This window comes from Lepisosteus platostomus, chromosome 23, assembly GCF_059453375.1.
Source record: "Lepisosteus platostomus isolate fLepPlt1 chromosome 23, fLepPlt1.hap1, whole genome shotgun sequence".
In the NCBI taxonomy this organism is placed as follows: domain Eukaryota; kingdom Metazoa; phylum Chordata; class Actinopteri; order Semionotiformes; family Lepisosteidae; genus Lepisosteus; species Lepisosteus platostomus.
The window spans coordinates 12,358,756-12,380,311 of NC_142633.1; the positions used below are offsets into that span (position 1 = coordinate 12,358,756).

General features: G+C 46.6%; 1 protein-coding gene across 3 annotated transcripts in view; it reads left to right on the plus strand.

Moving 5' to 3' along the window:
- Positions 1-21,556, plus strand: part of ubr4 (ubiquitin protein ligase E3 component n-recognin 4) — a 70,136-nt gene that overhangs the window by 29,797 nt on the left and 18,783 nt on the right. The window contains exons 48-83 of one of the 3 annotated variants that reach the window (XM_088616891.1): positions 51-267; positions 820-852; positions 1,198-1,261; positions 1,395-1,529; positions 2,011-2,185; positions 3,084-3,224; positions 3,488-3,609; positions 3,877-3,988; positions 4,266-4,396; positions 4,705-4,882; positions 5,153-5,257; positions 5,831-5,986; positions 6,140-6,308; positions 6,936-7,032; positions 7,613-7,720; positions 8,220-8,333; positions 9,237-9,446; positions 10,133-10,282; positions 10,977-11,204; positions 11,520-11,598; positions 12,065-12,289; positions 12,645-12,813; positions 13,282-13,426; positions 13,822-13,907; positions 14,183-14,270; positions 14,644-14,837; positions 15,151-15,390; positions 16,082-16,220; positions 16,713-16,838; positions 17,566-17,694; positions 18,012-18,355; positions 19,419-19,509; positions 19,778-19,862; positions 20,310-20,437; positions 20,877-21,006; positions 21,328-21,485. In XM_088616891.1, the coding sequence (XP_088473017.1) occupies positions 51-267; positions 820-852; positions 1,198-1,261; positions 1,395-1,529; positions 2,011-2,185; positions 3,084-3,224; positions 3,488-3,609; positions 3,877-3,988; positions 4,266-4,396; positions 4,705-4,882; positions 5,153-5,257; positions 5,831-5,986; positions 6,140-6,308; positions 6,936-7,032; positions 7,613-7,720; positions 8,220-8,333; positions 9,237-9,446; positions 10,133-10,282; positions 10,977-11,204; positions 11,520-11,598; positions 12,065-12,289; positions 12,645-12,813; positions 13,282-13,426; positions 13,822-13,907; positions 14,183-14,270; positions 14,644-14,837; positions 15,151-15,390; positions 16,082-16,220; positions 16,713-16,838; positions 17,566-17,694; positions 18,012-18,355; positions 19,419-19,509; positions 19,778-19,862; positions 20,310-20,437; positions 20,877-21,006; positions 21,328-21,485 (5,201 nt within the window). The remainder of the gene's footprint in view (positions 1-50; positions 268-819; positions 853-1,197; positions 1,262-1,394; positions 1,530-2,010; positions 2,186-3,083; positions 3,225-3,487; positions 3,610-3,876; positions 3,989-4,265; positions 4,397-4,704; positions 4,883-5,152; positions 5,258-5,830; positions 5,987-6,139; positions 6,309-6,935; positions 7,033-7,612; positions 7,721-8,219; positions 8,334-9,236; positions 9,447-10,132; positions 10,283-10,976; positions 11,205-11,519; positions 11,599-12,064; positions 12,290-12,644; positions 12,814-13,281; positions 13,427-13,821; positions 13,908-14,182; positions 14,271-14,643; positions 14,838-15,150; positions 15,391-16,081; positions 16,221-16,712; positions 16,839-17,565; positions 17,695-18,011; positions 18,356-19,418; positions 19,510-19,777; positions 19,863-20,309; positions 20,438-20,876; positions 21,007-21,327; positions 21,486-21,556) is intronic. The other 2 variants (XM_088616892.1, XM_088616893.1) reach the window with 2 other exon arrangements.

The following is a 21,556-nucleotide window of genomic DNA, read 5'->3' on the forward strand; positions in this document are numbered from 1 at the left end:
ATTGACGTTCCTAACCTGAGTGGGCCCTCCCTTGTCCCGCCCCTCCTCAGTTGGGGCGTCGGTGGACCCCGCCGGCGTCACCATGCTGGACTCCATCAAGATCTACGGGAAGACCAAGGAGCAGTTCGGCTGGCCCGATGAGCCCCCCGAAGACTTCCCCTCGGCCTCGGTCAACAACGTCTGCAGCCCCAACCTCAATCAGGGCAACGGCACGGGGGACAGCGACATCGTGACGCCAGCATCCGCCAGCGGCACGGTGCTGGAAAGGTGAGCCGAGGAAACTTGACCCTCTCCTCCGTCTCGCATAACCTGGTTCATAAAGAATCGGCGCTGTCTGCTTTTTCTCACAGGGGAATGGTAGGGAATCGTTCCAAAGCTGCTGCTACGTTGGTATAAAAAAGCAAAATGCTGTAATTCACGCACACCTGAATTCCTCACGATTGTTCGTGGCTTTTCTTAACCCATTTGTGCTAATGTTTTTGAAAAGGGCGCGCTAGTGCATAACATCCTAGCTCCTGTTTATATAACCCAATGGGCAATAAGCTGTTTTTTAGGTGTGCATCTTATAATTTCATAGTCTCAGATATCCATTGGCTGAGCAAAAGATAGCTTGTTAAGTTTAGAAGTTGGAAAAACAGGATTTCTTGCGTATTCCAGTGGTCTGGGCGTGTGTGGTGTTTTTCTCAGTGCATGGCTGCCCTCATGAGACTGCTACATGTTTGCATTGCCTCTGTGTACATGAAGCCATTTGGACTTGTTTCATTCTGTGATCCTCACACATTTTTCCTTTTCTTTGCCCTCCCACCCCCCCAAAAAAAGTTGTGAAACTGAGTCCTTATCAACTTTGGACCGGTTAGTAACCCCCCTTTCTCTGCTCGTTTGCGTGGTGTGTGTAGGTATAATAAAAAGCAGCACCAGCCAGCATATTTACCTGAATTAGCACATATTGCATATTTCTAGCAATACAATTGTATTTAAAGCAGCTTATTTATTGAGGAAACTCCAGAGCTGAGTTAATCTAATACATGTTTCTGACACTCCTTGGAAATGTATGCTGGTTGTTTTAAGAAACATTTAACAAGTATGTTCCAAAATCTCATTATAACGGCAGCAGGGTTTTTGAGTTGACTGCCCTCTGTAGAAGCACGCAGAGATTAGACTGCATCCTCACTGCGTCCGAATGTGTCTGGTTGCCAGGTTGGTGGTGAGCTCCCTGGAAGCCCTCGAAAGTTGCTTTGCTGTCGGGACCACGACGGAAAAGGTGAGTGGAGCGTTGAAAAGAAGCACGATTAACCCTTTCCTTCTGATCAGCCTTGTGATTTTTGGAAGAGCGGAGGAGGAGAAAAAAAACGCAAGCCAAACTGATGTTGTCTTTTCGTTTCGGTGCCGTACAGGAGAAGAACAAATCTGCTGCTCTGGACTTAGCCACCCTGCTCCTGTCCATGCCCACTCCAGCTGGGGTCCAGCAGCAAACCAAGGGCCTGCTGGCCAGCTTGCACACAAGCCGCTCAGCCTACCACAACCATAAGGTACTCTGTGCTGGAGCACGCTTAGCATCTGCTTTTCTCCTGTGTGTAGTGTGTAGGCACATTACCTGTCTAATCCTTTTTCAGTGCATTTTGGTACAGTGTTCCCTAAGCTAAATCGGAGACCTCACTGTGTAAAGCAAAACAAATGTGATTACCTGTACTCTTCTTTGAAGGACTATGAGCCATGTCCATGACATCTTTTTGTAGTACACTGGAATTACTAGAAAATTTTACAAAGAGACAAATACTTCACATTCTTTCAATATGTAAAAAAAAGACTGCTGGGCCTGCATGACAGCAGAACACGTTGCAGAGTCATTGTATTGTGTTTGAATTGGTGTGACAGCTTTGCTTGTTAAAATGTGTTATGGATATGGGATGAGGTCTGAAAGCAGTCACAGGCGAGTGCTCGGGTGTGTCGGGAGTGCTTGTCAGTTTCTTTCGCTCCTGTTTATCTTGGCGGTGCTCGTCGTGTTGGCAGGACCAGTCCCTGCTGAGCAACGCAGTGCAGTGTCTGAACACCTGCAGTAGGGATGGGAAGGACCTGGACCCTGAGGTGTTCCAGAGACTGGTGATCACCGCGCGCTCCATTGCCATCATGAGGCCCAACAACCTGGTGCACTTCACCGAGTCCAAGCTGCCTCACACTGACGCAGGTACAGCACCTCCACTTGCCCTGCCTCTGAGCCACTACCAGTCAGCAGTTCTGTCCATTTGGCTTCCCACACCCCTAAAGGGGAACTGCAACGCTGTTTTTATATTTTGGGGTTAAAAAGAATCCGCATTAATGAGTGCATTTCAAACCACACAAAGTAAAATGTACACGGGAACGTTTAAAACCTCCAATTCACATTAAAGAATCGACTACATTTCTAGTTATGCGCAGCACCATGTTCTGTGATTCAGGATGAGGCAGCAAAACGTCTAGTGAGGCTGCAGTGACCGAGCAGGCTCGTGAATACATCTCTCTCAATCCAATAGAACTATTGCTCTCGACTTCGAGACGGTTTTGCCAACAAATACAACTTGTTAACTCTGCGTGCAGGTCAAGCTGGAATATTTCTGTGGTGAACTGTCTGCTGCACCACCTGTATTTATTTGCTGGTACATCACATTAGTCCTTAGTGACTAGTGAGCAGGAAGGGCCGCATCGCGTGGCGATTCGTGGGAACTGGAATGCGAGTTTGCAACATGGCAACAATGAATAGAAAAAATTGCAATGCCGATGAATTTATTTTGTTACTGAGACTTAGAAAAAATTGGGACTGCAGTTCCTCTTTAAAAGTCCACTCTTCTATGGGCTGGCTTGTCTTGTGTGTGTGTTTTCCATCAAGTGTTCCCCCAGATTTGAAAAAGCTCCTTTGTGGCAGCTGACCAATGTTTTGTGATTGTCCAACACTTGGAAGTGGTTTGAAAATGGATATAAGATAAGATAATACTTTATTTATCCCGTAGGGAAATTGATGTGTTACAGCATATAGTGCAGGATATAGTGAAAGCATTTTCATTCCAGAAAGTGGTAGCTTGATGTGCACATGGTGCGTGTTTCCTCAGACACATCAGAGGAGAGCAGGGAGACCCAGAAGCCTTTGGAGAGTGAAGGCTGTAACTTCATCATGCAGCTGGTCAATAACTTCTGGAAGCTCCATGCTTTAAAACCCAAGAATGCATTCCTGGCTCCAGCCTGCTTGCCTGGTAAGTGGTTGCTCCAATCTGATATTGTATCCGCTATTAGTAGTAGTCTTTTTATAAAGCAACTCTCGTTTTATTGCGTTATACAATAAATCAGAGCAAATGTGTTAAATGTATATGTTTATACAATTATAATAGAAATAAAAATGATTAAATGTTTTCATGCCACATTTAAAGGCTTTGGAAGGTTTAAAAAGTTTAAGCCTTTTGTGAAGTTTATACTCATCTGTTGGTGAAGTGGTCTCAATCTCTTATTTTAAAATCAGGTTTGACACACATTGAGGCCACAGTGAATGCTCTAGTGGATATCATTCATGGATACTGCACCTGTGAGCTGGACTGCATCAATGTCGCCTCTAAAATCTACATGCAGATGTTGTTGTGCCCCGTAAGTTTCTTTAATGAAATAATATAAATAAAATGATTTAGATTTTTTTAACGAGAACTAATAGGTTTTGTACTTTTGCATTTTAGGCTTTTCTTAAATGGATAAACGTAAGTCTGTGCTGGTACACATTCCTTGATTGCCAGTAATTCCTAGGTTTAGTAATTGGCATCGGCCAGTTTCTTCTTGCTGAATTGAGTTTGTGCAGCATTGTCAATTCGGTATTCAAGAGAAATATGCCAAAGTCAGAACCATGTACCTGAATTGCAGGACACCTCTGTGAGCTTTGCCTGCAAGCAAGCCCTGATTCGAGTTCTGAGACCCAGGAACAAACGCAGACATGTGACCTTGCCCTCTCCTCCTCGCTCCAACACGCCTATGGGTAAGTCATGTGTGGACGGTAATCCCTGAAAAAATAACACTGTAAACTATACTGCCTGTGGCCTCTTGTGTCTGAGAGCTTATATCAACTCTATTTTGCGGTGTTGCTGGGTGTTTTTGCTTTGCAGGTTACAAAGATGTTGTAAGTCTTTTCCTGGCTCTGTTTTGTTATTTGGGGCGTGTTTCTGTCACTCAGTCCCAAAGCTTTTACAACGCTGAAGTAATAAGGCCGATCTCTCTCGGGTGTTCTGAGCCTGTGCTCTCGTGAACCCGCGCAGGAGATAAAGACGACGACGACGATGACGACGCAGACGAGAAGATGCAGCCAGCTGGGATGTCCGGTGGGGAGGGCGGGAGACAGGAGAGCCAAGAGCAGAGTGAAGTGGATCACGGGGATTTCGAGATGGTGGTGAGTTCGGCCGAGACGGTAGCTCCAATTCGTGCTCCGTGCTTCTTGTGTGCAGAATTCCAGCAAGAGCCATCCCAGAGCTCGTTAGATGTAGGTTACGTGCTTGTCTCAAGGTTAGAATCCAAACTGCAGGCCCCGAACATGAGAATGACCTCATGCTTTGATTCGTCCATTGTAAGAAAACAAATTGCATGTGCTGGTAACTGAATGCCAACTGATTTGTGGTTCTCTGGGCTTGCCAGCTGGGCAAACACGCAGGCAGACAGTTGTTATATAATTCCCTCCTCCTGTTCCTGTTCCTGTCGCAGTCGGAGTCCATGGTTTTAGAGTCCGCGGAGAACGTGAACAATGGCAACCCCTCGCCGCTGGAGGCGCTGCTGGCCGGAGCAGAGGGCTTCCCCCCGATGCTGGACATCCCTCCCGACGCCGACGACGAGACGATGGTGGAACTGGCCATTGCACTCAGCTTGCAGCAAGATCAGCAAGGTCACTGGCCCTCTCTCGAATACAGTTAAAGGGTTTATTCTGAAGACCTTAAATTTGGTCAGATTCTAGTTTGCAGCATAAGAACGTACCCTTATTTTTAAGCATTTCTAACAGCCTTTGAGTTGTCATGTTAAGCTCAGTGAAAACGCTAGAGCTGCACGAGGTATAAATATTTCCTGTAGCTATTGGGCGGGTCAAAGACTGGTGGCGGAGGGGTGTAAGTGGGTGCTCGGGATTGTGACTCTGGGATTGTCTGCTGTCGTGCCGCAGGCAGCAGTAGCAGCGCGCTGGGCCTGCAGAGCCTGGGCCTGTCCGGCCAGGCCCCCAGCTCCTCCTCGCTGGACGCCGGGACCCTCTCGGACACCACGGCGTCAGGTAATCAGCTCGGCCTCTCCTCCACGTACAAGCGCGCGCACGTCCTGGTGGCCCGGTTTCAAAACCGGGTGGGTAGAACGGGAAGAGAAATGCAATTCTGCAATTGCCAGCGAAGCATCTTATTTAATATTTTTACTGTATTCCAGTCTTTGTCCCCATCGTGGCGTGCTGCCAAGCTTAGAAGGTTTATAATTGCTTCTTTCTCATGAATCTCAGAATCTGTTCTTTTTCAGATTATTATGATGTAACCCTTTAAACCCTTTCCTGCTTCTATGCCCTCAAATGGGGTGAATTTAAAAACAATTAAAATAAACGACACTTACCTTTTTTTAATAAGTCTTCCATATGAGTGCACCAGTTACCGAAGTACCAGCCGTGTTCTGGCATTAGCAGTCAAGCATATTGTAAGTATCAAGTGAGGATGTCATTTTGCCCCCTCGTTTACTAATGGGGAAAGAAAAATCAAGAAAAATATCCAGATATTTCTGTAAGGGGAGCATGCGGGCGTCGGCGCCCGCTGGGCTCCCCCCTGCCCTGTTCTTACAGAAGGTCCCCGTGTTTTTCCTGGAACAGCTCTGGTTATGCTTTCAGCTCCAGCCTCTGACGACGAGGGCAGCACGGCCGCCACAGACGGCTCTACCCTGCGCACCTCGCCGGCCGAGCACGGGGGCAGCGTGGGCTCGGAGAGCGGGGGCAGCGCCGTGGACTCCGTGGCGGGCGAGCACAGCGGTAAGACGCGGCCGATTGAAAGAGCCCCTCGATCAGCACTAGCGGGAAACGGCCACTCTTGGTTTCGCCACGCTTAAGGTTCTGGTTGAAAATGGGTGTCGTTGCGTTCTGTTCCGCCCGTCCTGACTCGCGGCCTCGCTTGCTGTCGTTCAGTCTCGGGCCGCAGCAGCGCCTACGGCGACACGGCGGCCGAGGGGCACCCCGCCGGGCCCGGCAGCGTGAGCTCCAGCACCGGCGCCATCAGCACCGCCACGGCCCAGCAGGAGGGCGAGGGCTCTGAGGGCGAGGGCGAGACGGAGGGCGACATCCACACCAGCAACAGGTGAGCCAAAGGGCTGGGCGCTGGCATCACAGGCTGCTTTCTTTGAGATCTCCCCAGCCAGCAGTTTCCAGAGCCCGGCTCATCTGATTCTTTTTTTCCCCTCTTCTACTGGAAGAAATCCAGTGATTTAAACTAAGGGGCACAGGTGGGACTGGAATGGTCATTCCAGAGTGGCCGTTCTTACTGGATAAAAAGGGCTAAGTAGGACAGCTCTTCTGGTCCCAGTGACCTAAATCCTCTTTTTTTAATAACTACCTAGACCAATTCCTATTACAAGCAATTGTATATGGCCAATAAAGTGATCTTAAAAAGGGGGGTGGAGTGGTGGCTCTGTGGCTCAGGATCTGCGCCTGTGGCTGGAAGGTTGCCGTTTCGTATCCCGCTGCCAGCAGAGGAATCCTAGTCCATTGGGCCCCTGAGCAAGGCCCTTAACCCAGGGGCACCGAATAAATGGCTGACCGTCGGAGAGCATGATGGGGTATGCGGAAAAGACAAATTCCTAATAAAAGAAATTGTGTATGGCCACTGAAGTGGTCTTTAGCCTATTGCTTCACGTTCAACTTTCACTGTTTATTGACGTTGAGAGCAGCAGCTGAGGCGCTTGTCTGCTTCTCTCGCCGTGCGCAGGCTCCACATGGTGCGCCTGATGCTGTTGGAGCGGCTCCTGCAGCACCTCCCCCAGCTGCACAGCGTCGGGGGAGTCCGCGCGATCCCATACATGCAGGTGAGCCGGAGCGGCAAGGACCCGGGGAGAAGGCCTTTGTACGGGAATTGTTCTCCCATTTTAATTGTGGGATACTGAGCTTTATTCGGATTAAAGGGCATACCACAGTGAAACTCGTGCCTAGTGCAAGACAAATATTTAAATCAGGTGTAATTTAACCAAAAGCACTTTGTGTATTTTGAACCGAAGATCGTGCTGGCCAAAACTCTTTTTGGCGTCTCCTGGTTTAGAAAATATCAACTGGCATCATCCCTTTACAAAACCAGTTTAAAGCTCTCAACGAGGAATGGATTACATATTTTAAAGGTGATGTCTGATTCAGTTAGCCAGTTCGAGTTCTTGCACAATAACATGAAAAGGGGTAAGATTTTTTTCTGTTCGTTTACCGGAGTAATTTTCCACCCAAAGTTCAACGAGTTTGTCATTTGTAATGGTCTATAAATGTGTGCATCCTGCAAGTATATTGTCAAATATTGTCTTACTGGAAGCAGTGTTACATTATGTCTGTTTGCAATGAGGCTGGGCTCGTCTTGGTCAGGGCTGTGGGTGCACTCCTTCAGTCTATGGATGCGTCTCGCAGGTGATCCTGATGCTGACCGCAGACCTGGACGGGGATGATGAGAAGGATAAGGGCGCTCTGGATGACCTCCTGTCTCAGCTCATTGCTGAGCTGGGAATGCACAAGAAGGTAGGATCGATCCCACATGGCTGTGTTTTAGAATGCCCACAAATACACCTCCAGTTATGATTCAGCTTCTAGGTCAGAGCCGCTTATGTTTAATGAAACAGAGCGGATTTTGAGCATCACCTTTTCCCAATTGGAGAATGGGATCTAAATAAGGATTTTTGGATGCTATGGCGAGTGTTTCTTTTTTGTTTTTAAGTTTAATGGCTCGCAAAATGTGATCCAAAATGTAACAGGATCCGCTTAAATATTTATTTCTTTGCTTGACATTGAATTTTTTAAATAAATTGATGGATTGTTTAATATTAAAGGGCTGCCCACTTGTCTCTGAATCCTACTGCACTGTGGGAAGTGTATTCCACAAAGTGCATGCGTCAGCACTTGCTCAGTTGAGTATAAGAGCATTAAGAGCACAAGGATTTTTTTGCCTTTTCTTTGAAAGTTTAAACATTAACAAGTAATGCATTCAGAAATAATTGTAAAATGGTGATATACATTTCAGGACGTTTCCAAGAAGAATGATCGCACCCCCATGAATGAAGTGCACCTGGTCATTATGAGGCTTCTGAGTGTGTTCATGTCCCGTACCAAGTCAGGGTCCAAGTCATCTTCTGAGGTATGTAGACCCTGCTAACTCCATGTACACTGCAGCACTTTCTGACTATGGATTGTATTTGGTCACTTAGACAGGATAAATGCTCTCCTCCCATTGTATCACTGAATTTCAGAAAAAGCATTCACATGTTACCTCATTCTAAAGACAAGTACCCTGTGAGAATATATTGCATCTTACAAAGGAAGACTCTGAAAAGTTTTTTCACATCTGTTGAAGTTTGTGACTTCAGTCTTGTTTTACAGAGGGTCCCGTTTTTCCTGTTGATTTATAGATCAACAGTACCAGCATTTTGTATTTAAAAGCCTGTTACTTTTCTAATAACAGTAAATCTTGTTTTACGAGTGAAACCTCCTAGAAAGCCTTATATTCCAAATTTTTTCAATTCCGCAAGCTTTCCACAAAAATGAAAGCACCAAGGGTAAACCCCCTTACAGACACGATTATACAATATACAGTATGTTGTACAAGGATATTATATGCAAACGTGAAAGAACTGAGATGACCAGGCGGCAGTGGTTTCCATTGCTCACTCAGTGCTGGAGCCCTGGGTTTGATTCTGGCCCTGGGGAGCTATTGGCCTGGAGTCTGCATGTTCTTCCTGTGTTTGCATGGGTTCTCTCTGGGTTCTGCACTTGCCTCCCACAGTCCAAAGAGAGCTGGTAGGATAATTGGCTTCTGAGAAAATTGGCCCTGGTGTGAGTGTGGGTGTGTCTGCCCAGTGATGGACTGGCATCCCATGCAGGGTGTACCTTGCCTTGTAGCCTGTTGAATTACAACAGGAGTATGGGAGGGGCTGTAATGTGGAAGCCACATTAACGATTCAAACAAAAGTCCAGAGAGGACGCGGCAGATGGATCAAGGATCCTCTGTTCTCTCGTTGAGCTGTCCACCCCTCTCCTGCAGTCTTCCTCGCTGATCTCCAACGCCACCGCCACAGCCCTGCTCAGCCTGGGCGCCATTGACTACTGCCTCCACGTCCTGAAGTCTCTGCTGGAGTTCTGGAAGACCCAGCAGGGAGAGGAAGAGCCGGCCGCGGCCAGCCAGCTGCTCAAACCCCACACCTCCTCCTCGCCCCCTGACATGAGCCCCTTTTTCCTCAGGCAGTATGTCAAGGTGGGAGCCAATAGTCTATATGATGTGTCTTTAAACCAGAATGAAACCACTGGATTATTAGATGGCTGGTACATACAGATAATGTTATCATATTATATGAAAGTGAATTAGCTGCTTCCATGGTAATTAGCCTGTTGATGTATCCTGTTATGGGTTTGTTATGACATACTGAAGTAATGGCAACATATCTACTATATGGGAACAGGAAAAGGTTTATTCCATACTGAAAGGAAAAGAGACAACATTTTGGCTGCGGAGCCTTCTTCAGGTGTGAGGGAGAAAGGGAAACTGGCAGTTAATGTTGAAGGGAGAACAGAAAACATGGCAGTTGAGAGGCGGTAGGGATCTGAGGAGAAGGAGTATCAACACTCGGGGAGAACTGGATGAGAGGTGTGAAGTCGAATAGGATTAGAAGGAGACAAGACTATTGTTAAGGGAAGTGGGGGGTGTGATCTTAGTTGCAGGATTTGGCTTTCGGATGCCTTTCTGTAATAGGAGTTACCTACTTGAATATATTTACTATACCGTGTGCACCGTAAAGGATTAGGTCAAAAGAATGCAATAGTAAGAGTAGAGTTTTGTAAGTGCTTAAAGTAACCTGTGTAGGAAAATCTGGACAGGCCTTAGGAAAGATCACTTGCCGGAGTTCAACACAAAGTTTCAGTTTCCTTTCCTGTCCCAATCAGGGCCATGCTGCGGATGTCTTTGAGGCATACTCCCAGCTCCTCACTGAGATGGTTCTGCGGCTGCCCTATCAGATAAAGAAGATTGCGGACACCAACCCTCGCATTCCTCCGCCCATCTTTGACCACTCCTGGTTCTACTTCCTGTCTGAGGTAACCCCTGAGCCAGCTGGGCTCCGAGAGAGAGTACCATCTCAAATGAACCGTCTGACCTTTCGCTTCCTGCTGGAAACAAAGCTTGAATTGAATGGCCAAACACTCTTTTTTTAATTATATGTTTCTGGCTGGTTCTGAATGTTTTTTTTACCTCTGCAAGACACTAAGGCTTTTGAAAGTAAAAGCTGGGCTTGATGGCAAATTACATGCTGAAAAAGATGGCAAACCACTCTGCCTTCTGCCAGATACCACAGGAACAGAGTCTTGGGAGCCAAAAAGAAAATAAGCATCTCTGTTGTACAAGTGGAACATTAAACACTAGATTATAAAAGCAAAACGGATATTAGCTGTATGTGTTGTCTGGGCACCCAGGAGGTAGGATCCCACATGGCTGTGTCATAAAAGTGCCCAAAGATACACATCCAGTCATGTCAGCATCTAGGACAGATCTAAATGTTTAATGAAACATCATTGAGTAATGTCTTTTCCCAATTTGAGCATATCTGCAAGGGCACTAAATTAAATTGGATGCAAATATTAAAAGGCTTCCCAGTTGTCTCTGAATCCTATGACACTGTGGGAAATGTAGATCCCTTTTGTGAAGGTGACGTGTCCATTTTGCTGCTGTGGAAGCCCAGCGTTGGATACTGTGACCTGGAGACTCTGAAGGTCCTGTTGGTTTATTCCCCAGTACCTGATGATCCAGCAGACCCCCTTTGTGCGCCGTCAAGTGCGCAAGCTGCTGCTCTTCATCTGCGGCTCCAAGGAGAAGTACCGGCAGCTGCGCGATCTGCACACGCTGGACTCCCACGTGCGAGGCATCAAGAAGCTGCTGGAGGAGCAGGGCATCTTCCTGCGCGCCGGCGTGGTGACTGCCACGTCCGGCTCGGCCCTGCAGTACGACACCCTGATCAGCCTGGTGAGTACTGCCTGCGCAGGCTCTGGACCGGCGCTGGGCCTGCTGGCCAGCCCTGCAGCAGGCATGCAACAACTCAGTCGTTGAAAACAACGTGAACAAAAGACACAAACTGGCCGCCTGACCCACTGCAGTGGGACCCAGAATTGAGACTGCTCTGTTGAAGATTTCTGTGCATTTCGCTTTGTTAAGAAAGGGGTGTAGAAAGTAAGGTTGTTAAAAAAAAAAATTCCAGTATGTCCTCCTGTACATGGACTCAACAGACTGTATGTGAAAGCCTTGCATTTATCTATTTGAACTATTTTTTTCTTCTTTAAGATGGAGCATCTGAAAGCTTGTGCTGAGATTGCCACCCAGCGAACTATAAACTGGCAGAAGTTTTGCATGAAGGACGATTGTAAGTATTCTAGAGCTAATGGGCTCATTTCTTGAACTTCACTCATAATATCAAAACATTCTGCTGACTGTTGTTTCTGACGCAGTAGTATTGCTCTATTATTCCTTATTTGGAACACAGGAGACCCAGAACAGAGCTTGACCTTGAACCTGTAGTTGGGTTTGGGCCTTGTAAAGGGAAGAATAGGGGTTTTAACCTTTACTGGCTGGAAGGAATCTCCGGAATAAAATTGAAGTCTCCAATTATAAGCAGCCTATCTGATGTCCTTAATTCTAAACTATGAGACTTAGAGTGGAAGTGTACCTTTGGGACACCTCATGAATATTCCCATAGGGGGTTTTCTATGGGGGGGAATGTAGGAGATGGGCATAGAAGTTGGGGTCTGCTGTCCCTGCAGTGGATTTTTGGCCGTCCTACTCTGTAAACTTCACACTCTGTTCCCGTCTCTCTTCCTCTCTCTCCCCAGCGGTGCTGTACTTCCTGCTGCAGGTGAGCTTCCTGGTGGACGAGGGCGTGTCCCCCGTGCTCCTGCAGCTGCTGTCCTGCGCCCTGTGTGGCAGTAAGGTCCTCTCAGCCTCCTCGTCCTCGGGGCAGTCCGGCACCGCGGCGCCAGGAGCCTCCCAGTCGGGTTCCCAAAGCAAGTCCTCCAGCAAGAAGAGCAAGAAGGAGGACAAGGAGAAGGAGAAGGATGGTGAGCATCAGCAAAGTCTGGTCCCATTCCCAGATTTCCCCTGTATTAGGAGCTCAGGCTACTCCAGTCACACGGCTTTCATTTCTACAGTTGTCTTTTTGACAGCCCAGTAGGCTTTTGAAGCATGATATTCAGTTGCAGGCATACCTAGAAGAATTTCATCAAGGGCGTATGGTAGCTTCAGCTTTATATGTTGTATACTTGGTGAAACAGATTAGAAAATCTCGCAGGCCTGCACCTTTTTCCAGCTGTACAGACATTGGCAGTGCCTTGCAGAAGAGGATCCCTACAGGCGCATTCTGCGGCGTTTCTCTGTGCTGTAGCGAGCGACGTGTCTTATCCGTGTGCTCCGCAGGTGAGGGTGTGGGCAGCCAGGAGGATCAGCTGTGCACTGCGCTGGTCAGCCAGCTTAACAAGTTTGCCGACAAGGAGACTCTCATCCAGTTCCTGCGCTGCTTCCTGCTGGAATCCAACTCCTCCTCTGTGCGCTGGCAGGCTCACTGCCTGGCCCTGCACATCTACAGGTATGGACTGGCATGTAGTTCATGGGTGCTACACCAGTGCTGTCCGTGACCATGATCTGCTGTGCCCTCTTAATGCTGCTGTGTATTTCAGTTACTTTGTGTGTTGTTCTGAATTCAAGTACACTAGTGAGCGGTTCATACCAGTTAACATTTATATACCCAGGAATAGTAACATGGGCATTGCTGACCCCCGGAGCAGTCATAAAACAACCACTTAATTGTTACTTTTGGTTCCTTTTAAACCAAAACGCTTAAGTCCTTCATTGTCCTATGTCATTGAAATGATGATTACTGGTGATTTTTATTTAGACACAAGCTTAAGTTAGAATGGCATGCCCATGTTGAGTGATATTCTTATTAATCCGGAAGGATTCCTTATAGATTTAGATCATCTGAATTGAATTTGCGTTACAATATGCACGCAGACGTTTCAGAGTATGATACTCCGTACCGATTCTTCCCTTCCAGGAACTCCGGTAAATCCCAACAGGAGCTGCTTCTGGATCTCACCTGGGCTATCTGGCCTGAGCTCCCGGCGTACGGCCGCAAGGCAGCCCAGTTCGTGGACCTCCTGGGCTACTTCTCTCTCAAAACTCCACAGACTGAGAAGAAGGTAACCGCCAGTGGCGCCTTCTTAAACTCATGTTCCCGACTTAGGTTAATAACAGTGTTATTTCCAAGGGAAGTGATTAAAAAAGGACATCCCTTTAAAGCTTTCCCAGTGGGAAGAGCAGTAACTGTTTCCCAAAAAACCCTGTGTTGAGCAGATATTAAGTTTTCTTCATGATGGAAATCATTAGGTCTCAAAGCTCCGAAATAAAGGAGGAGTTGTGTAGGGGAATGATCTTTTTGTTGTGTCAAAGAAAGATATGATTAAGATGCCCTTTCTGTCAACCTAATTTTATTTTCTGGGAGATTCTACCTCACAGTATGTGCTGCAGCATGTTAAAATGCATGCAACAAGGACAATGGTTTAGTTCCAGTTTCATGGTGTCATTATTTTAACAGCTGAAGGAGTATTCCCAGAAGGCTGTTGAGATTCTGAGAACACAGAACCACATTCTCACAAACCATCCTAACTCCAACATCTACAAGTGAGTTTTTCTGTCACTGGGCTTGTCCACTGACATTTCTGTTTTCACAACTGTCAACTAGTTTTTTTGCCATTTTCTTTTCTCTTTTGAGCCCTTTTTTGTTTGTCATTTTTTCACTCATAGCAACTTTCACTTTTTATTTCTTCATAATTTATCAACAATTATAAATTTATAGACGCTGTGGTTATAAGTTTTAATTGAGAGTGAAATGCATTCACACAAAATGGTACCGAGTACAGAGAAAATAATTGCCCTCTGCTCTTCACGTTTCTTAGCACTCTGTCAGGACTGGTGGAGTTTGATGGATACTACCTGGAAAGTGATCCCTGCCTGGTCTGCAACAATCCCGAAGTGCCATTTTCTGTGAGTAATAGTGATAAAAACTAGCTTTTACTAGACTTTACCAGAGTAAAGTCATTTGAGAAAAGCACCAATTAGGTCAAAAACTGAACAAAGCAGGATCATTTATTTAAATAAGCTGCGATTGAAGACACCAGTAGTTTCATTGCCTGATGTTTTATGGGATTTTGAAAGGGAAAGGCTATAGAGGGCAGTAGTGGTAAAAGTTCAGAAGTCCAGAGTATCTATAAGTTGTGAAATGCTTGTACTTGAAGTCTACTAGTGTGGTCAAAGTCTGATGTGGTGACATTGAAATAATAAAGGGAGGGATATTAGAGGCACACAGAGCTACACATAATTTGGTGTTCTAAATTTGTTTTTTTGCTGTGATCTGCAGAACATCAAGCTGTCCTCTATCAAAGTCGACACCCGGTACACCACCACCCAACAGGTGGTGAAGCTCATCGGCAGCCACACCATCAGCAAAGTCACCGTCAAGATTGGCGACCTAAAACGCACCAAAATGGTTCGCACCATTAACCTGTACTACAACAACAGGACTGTGCAGGCCATCGTAGAGCTGAAAAACAAGTAAGTGGCATATAACTCCATGTGGGTTGCAGCTAGTTCCCTAACGATTAGTTATCTTCCTCTTTATGGCACTTAAAAGTTTAGAAAATATTCATAAAACCAGAAAATGACAATTAATTTTGTCTTAAAGAAGATAAAGTTCTTACAGTTCACAATTTTACTTTCCTGTGAAGTATTTTAATGTGTGACTGTATGATTGGTATTTGAGAGAAAGCTGTTACATGAGTGAATAAGTGAGTTACCTGTCTTATAAGATCTCAGGGCCGCATGGTGAAGTAATGGGTTAATTGCAACACTCCTGGTTTTGCTCCAGACCTGCTCGCTGGCACAAAGCGAAGAAAGTACAGCTGACCCCTGGCCAGACGGAGGTGAAGATTGACCTCCCCCTGCCCATCGTGGCCTCCAATCTGATGATCGAGTTTGCCGACTTCTACGAGAACTACCAGGCCTCCACCGAGACCCTGCAGTGCCCACGGTGCAGTGCGTCCGTCCCCGCCAACCCCGGGGTGTGTGGCAACTGCGGCGAGAACGTGTACCAGTGCCACAAGTGCAGGTGTGTGAGGGAGCCGAACATGAACATTCCTGAAGTATTATCCACAGGGGCGTTGGCGACCCAAGGTGTGGGAAGGCTGGCCCTTTTAATTCCTGGGGACTGATTAAAAAATCTTGCCATGGGCACAAAGGGTTAGATCAGTGAAGAGGTTAGATATTAAAAGATTTCAGAATAACTTAACGGGCCACCAGTGATTGAGTGCAGGTTCAGTCCGGCATAGAGGCATGGAGTCTCTTTAGCAACAGCCAGGCATAGCTAGTACTGTGACCGATGTGACTCCAAGCATGACCACAGCAGTGGGTGAGCACCGCAGGATTTAGATATACTGGAGTCAGCCAGGTTATCCTAGGTTTAAAAAACACTGGCCAGGCCCCTGAACTTATTAGGGAGAGTTTTGTCTGTCCTCCATTCAGTACTAACTCTTCACTGGGCAATATGGAATTATATTGGTGGGCATATTAATTATATTAATATGGAACTGGGTTCCAGGGTGAGAAATGTTGCATGGTTCAACAATGCCCGTTTCTAGGTAAGTGCAAAAGGGTTGAGCAGATCTGAGGAACAAGCAGATAAATTCAAATTCCAGAGGACAATGTTGGAGAATAAGATTTGGCTGTTTTGGTATGATTTTTTTTTTCCCCTTGTCTTTGGGTGTTTTGATTTAATGAATAGCTGCTGCATGTCTCGTCAGGTCTATTAATTACGACGAGAAGGATCCCTTCCTGTGCAATGCCTGTGGCTTTTGCAAATACGCCCGCTTTGACTTCATGCTGTATGCCAAGCCCTGCTGTGCTGTGGACCCCATTGAGAACGAGGAGGACAGGAAGAAGGTGAGGAAGGGCTCCCTGGTTATAGATTGACTCAATCTCAACCAGTGTTACTGTGATTTATCTGGCGCATTGGAAATCTGATTGCTAGAGACTGTTGCACATACACAGTGTTGCATTTTCACTAACGCTTAGTGATCCCAAAGAGAAGAGGCATTCTTTTATGTTCTGTGCTTCCATGGTGACTTTAAGATTCAGTGGTACTAGGGTTATTAATAAACATCACTGTCTAATAATATCTGATAGTAGACCATTTTGAAAAGGAGCCTGGTCATTATAAAATGAGCCAGTTGGGTATCAAGGTAAAATGGTTCTACATATGCCCATGCCTAAAATATAGACATCTGCACTATTTCCTGTCAGGTAGGCCCTGATGTAGGTTGTAGTTTATACCATAGAAGCAGAAGCCCTGCAGGACCATTGGACAGCCGCAGTGTGTTTTGGCGATGAGATAGGATTGCACATCTCGCAGTGAGGTTGATTTTTGTCTCCCAGGCCGTGACCAACATCAACACGCTCCTGGACAAGGCGGACCGTGTGTACCATCAGCTCATGGGGCACCGGCCCCAGCTGGAGACCCTGCTCTGCAAAGTGAATGAAGCAGCGCCTGAGAAGCCACAGGTAAGGCAGGCTGCCCTCCACCACCACCAGCGTGCAGCCCCCACCTGGATGATGTGACGGCAGCCAAAGTGCACCAGTCCGCTCCCCACACACCAGCTCTCAGTGGGGAGGAGAGCAGAGTGAAGCCAGTCCAGAGATGGGGATTAGTAGGAGGCCATGATTGGTAAAGGCCAGGGGAACTTTAGCCAGGACATTGGGGTTAACACCCCTACTCTTTTTGAGAAATACCCTGGGATTTTAATGACCTCAAAGAGTCAGGGCTTTGGTTTTACCTCTCATTTGAAGGGTGGCTCCTTTTTTACAGTATATTGTCCCCCTCATGTAGCGTTTTAATTATTAAATCCCTATTTGTTAACTGCACTTGGGAGAAAATGTAACCAAAATAGCCCAACGTTTCCATGTAGGATTTCATGTATATGATAGCCCGAAGTATAACCAGTGGCAAATCTGAATGCTGACATGATCTTAAACCTCTAATCTGCCCTGAATGTGAAGAAATGACAGCTCAAGCCTGATGGGGGATGATTGCAGGGAGTTGACTTGGGTTTTCATTTTCACGGATCTGTCTGCAGGAAACATTTTTTTAAAAAACGGGCTCAATCCGGAATGGTGCGATGTTTGAAAACTTTGAACGTTACCTAACTGACAGCGATCGGCGCTCGAGGTCCGTGTCCAGAGGCTGTTCCTGCACTTTCTCATGCCTGGCGTGTGTTTTGTGTGTTCTCAGGACGACACGGGCGCGGGGGCAGGGGTGGGGACGTCCTCTGCTAGTGTGAACAGGTACATCCAGCAGCTGGCCCAGGAGTACTGTGGGGACTGCAAGACCTCCTTTGATGAGCTCTCCAAAATCATACAGGTCAGAGCAGAGCGAAACGGGCAAGCATCCATCTCCCTGCAGGCCAAGGAATCTTTTGGGAGATTTTCCTGAGCTGGATATCTTAATTATCTGTAGAAAGGGGCTTTAGCTTTGTGTTTATTTTAAAATTCTACACCTCAGATCTCTTTAAAATTGTTTCATTTGTGGGCTGAGTAGCAAAAACATGTCTGAACTTACTTGAGAAGGATGTTCGGGGAATTAGAATGGCGCTCCAAAAGCGGGAATTTCAGAATCCTCTCCGAAGAGCTGCCTCGCCCTCAGGTTGGGCTGACCGCGCGGGTCTTTGCCCTCCTCAGAAAGTGCTGGCGTCCCGGAAGGAGCTGCTGGAGTACGACCTGCAGCAGCGGGAGGCGGCCACCAAGTCGTCGCGCACCGCCGCCCTGCCCACCTTCACCGCCAGCCAGTACCGCGCGCTCTCCGTGCTGGGCTGCGGCCACACCTCCTCCACCAAGTGCTACGGCTGCGCCTCGGCCGTGACCGGCCACTGCATCACCCTGCTGCGCGCCCTGGCCACCAACAGTGCCATCCGCCAGATCCTGGTGCTGCAGGGCCTGATCCGCGAGCTCTTTGAGTACAACCTGCGGCGGGGCACGGCCACCATGAGGGAGGAGGTGCGGCAGCTCATGTGCCTGCTCACCAGGTAGGCCCGGGGGGCGCCGGCGGGGTCTTACAGCCTTACATCCAAAGCCATTCTCATTGCCTTAATTACTGCAATGCTCTACTCCCTGGGAGTATCTAAATCTAAATCTACTCTGAACAAGCTGCAGTATGTCCAAAATTCAGCAGCCAGAATCCTGACCAGGTCTAGTGCAAGTGTTCACATTACTCCTATCCTGGAGTCCTTGCACTGGCTTCCGGTCAAATTCCGCATAGACTTTAAAATCCTCATGCTCACCTATAAGGCTTTACATGGCTTGGCACCTAAATACCTGTCTGAACTTTTATCGCCCTACTCCCCACCTCGCAACCTCCGCTCTTCAAATTATGCCCTCCTTACTGTCCCCCAAGCCCGTCTACATTGTATGGGTGACAGGGCCTTCTCCTGCTAAGCCCCCAAGCTCTGGAACTCTTTGCCCAAGGATATTAGAGAGTCACCTTCTCTAAACTCCTTCAAATCCAGACTCAAAACCTTCTTCTTCAGAAAAGCCTTTACTTAACTGGTTCCATTCTTCACCCCTCTGCTCTTCTTAATACCACCTTCCACGGTCTCCTCTATTGTTATTGTTGTATTGTTGTAATTATAATTGTCTCCTATCTTGTGAAATCTTCTTATTTATTGTTGTAGTCTTCTTATTTATTGTTATTGTCATCCTGTAAAGCGCTTTGAGAAGCCACCTTTAAGGGCGCTATATAAAATAACGTTTTTTATTATTATTATTATTATTCTGGATTCATCTCTTACCTGATTTGAGCAAATATTACATAAAGGCCCTGTATCATGGGGCAATATTGGGACCATGATCAGCCAGAGTTGCAGACAAACCTCGTTTCAAGCACTTGCACGCCAGGTTGCAATATTAAGACTGACAGAGGCAGAGAAGACCAATTTGATATTCAATTACTTTCCTTAAGAATTCAAAATGTTCCTATTCACACACATCAGCAGCCTCTCTTGGGAGGGCCACAGTCGTGCTTGCGTTAGAGTGAAGTGTTCCTTGGGTTCGAAGGTCCTGTGTTGAGAATTTGCCCCCCTGTTGCTACAGAGACCATCCAGATGCCACCCAGCAGATGAATGACCTTATCATTGCCAAGGTGTCGGCTGCTCTGAAGGGACACTGGGCCAATCCTGACCTGGTGAGCGTGAGCTGGGTTTTCCGTATCCTAGAGTGGCCTGTGATCCAAGGATTTTATTATTGCGTCTTTCCATTTCAGCCAGATTGTTTTTCAAAGTGTAATTCCAAGACTACAGTAATAAGTGGACTCTAGTAGTGACGGTATACACCAACGTCTGTAGTTTTCCCTACGTGGACGGGCTGTGTAAGTGTTGTTACTGGTCTTTAGGAGGCAGTAGTGAGTACAGGTAGGTCTCACACTGTAAGTGTCCCTGTGGTTGTGTTTGCAGGTCAGCAGTCTTCAGTATGAGATGCTGCTACTGACAGATTCCATTGCCAAAGAAGGGGGCTGCTGGGAGCTGCGCCTGCGTTGTGGTGAGCAGAACTCTTTCTTACTTCTCTCATGATGCAAGATTTGTAGGTGAAGTATTTGAAATGGGCTTTCCTGAAGTTTATCGTCATCAGCTTTGTTACATTATGCAAATACTCTGCATTAATTAGAAAATGTGATTCTTTTGACTGCTTTTGGATTTTTTGCTGATGTTGCGTGTTCCTTTGAGGATAGGGTCGTACATACAGTACAAATAAACAGTTTCTTAATAACCGTGAAACTGCAGCATATTGATTTGGCAGTGTATAACAGCATTTTAAAGTGTGCTTTTCTTAGTTCACGGTATACTTAGCTTCTGCGCCAGATGATCATTTCAAAGTAAGAAAAAAATCTTTGAGTCTGGTACAACACAGTCACTACAGTTGTGCAGGCATTGTCTTCAGTGTGTGACATGCGACACTAATCTGATCTCCCCTGCTTCCTGCAATCAGCTCTCAGCCTGTTCCTTATGGCTGTGAATATCAAGACCCCAGTAGTGGTGGAAAACATCACCCTGATGTGCCTGAGGATCCTGCAGAAGCTCATCAAACCCCCAGCACCAACCAGCAAGAAGAACAAGGTACATATCCCACTCACAGGCATCCCAGCCCAAAGTGATAGATGACTAATACATGGCTGGGATTAATCAGTAACACCTGTTTGTGTATTGTTCCGTTTGAAGCATTGTTTCATTGTTTGATGCTGTTTAACAGTTTTGAGGATTTTACTAAAGATTATTCAAAGTGAACATCCTTCTTTAAAATGGCATCTGAATTGCAGATATAGTGATAGAAAAGAAGAAAGCCAGTCAGTGCATTTAATTCTTTTCATGCTTTCTCAGGTGGGAGTAAGCAGTCTGTTATAAAGAGCAAGTAAAAAACTACCAAATTTAAATCAAATATGAATATTTTTTAGTTTGAAACCTGCTCTGTTGAATCACTAAATACTATCTCTGATAAGAATGACAGGTTAAGCCCTGAAAGGAATTTTAAGTGCTCATTTTTCTCCGATTCTGCTAGGATGCTGCTGTTGAATCTCTGACCACAGTCAAGCCCTACAGCAATGAGATCCATGCACAGGCCCAGCTCTGGCTCAAGAAGGATCCTAAGGCATCTTATGAGGCCTGGAAAAAATGTCTTCCAGCCAGAGGTAAACCATTTTAATGCCTTTTTGTATTGTCACTGAAATTAGAGGTTTTTGAGCCAATTTCAGGGGTTGGGGAAAGAGTGTGTTTGGATGCATGCTCATCCAAATTAGTACTTATACCTCAGTACCGAAGAATGCTGATGAGCCATTCTCTTGATTAATAAGTACGGTGTTTGCCGGGGGAGAGAGCTCTTTACGATGATTTCTATTTTGGCAGTAATTTCCTCGAGCCTCCCCTGCCCCACACGCCTCGGGTCCAGCCGCTGTGATCAAGGGGTGGGGCCGGAGGTCGTGTTGACGCAGATGGCGATTGTGTCTTGACAGGTCAGGAGAACATCGCCAAGCCCCAGAGCAAGGTGGAGGCGCGGCGCCAATACCTCATGGAGAAGTATGTGTGGAAATGGAAGCAGTTCATGAGCAAGAGGGGAAAGAGAACATCTCCTTTGGACCTTAAGCTGGGACACAACAACTGGCTGCGACAGGTAGCGTTAATATAAGATCACTTTATTGGCCATATACAATTTCTTGCATTAAGAATTTGAATTTTCGCATA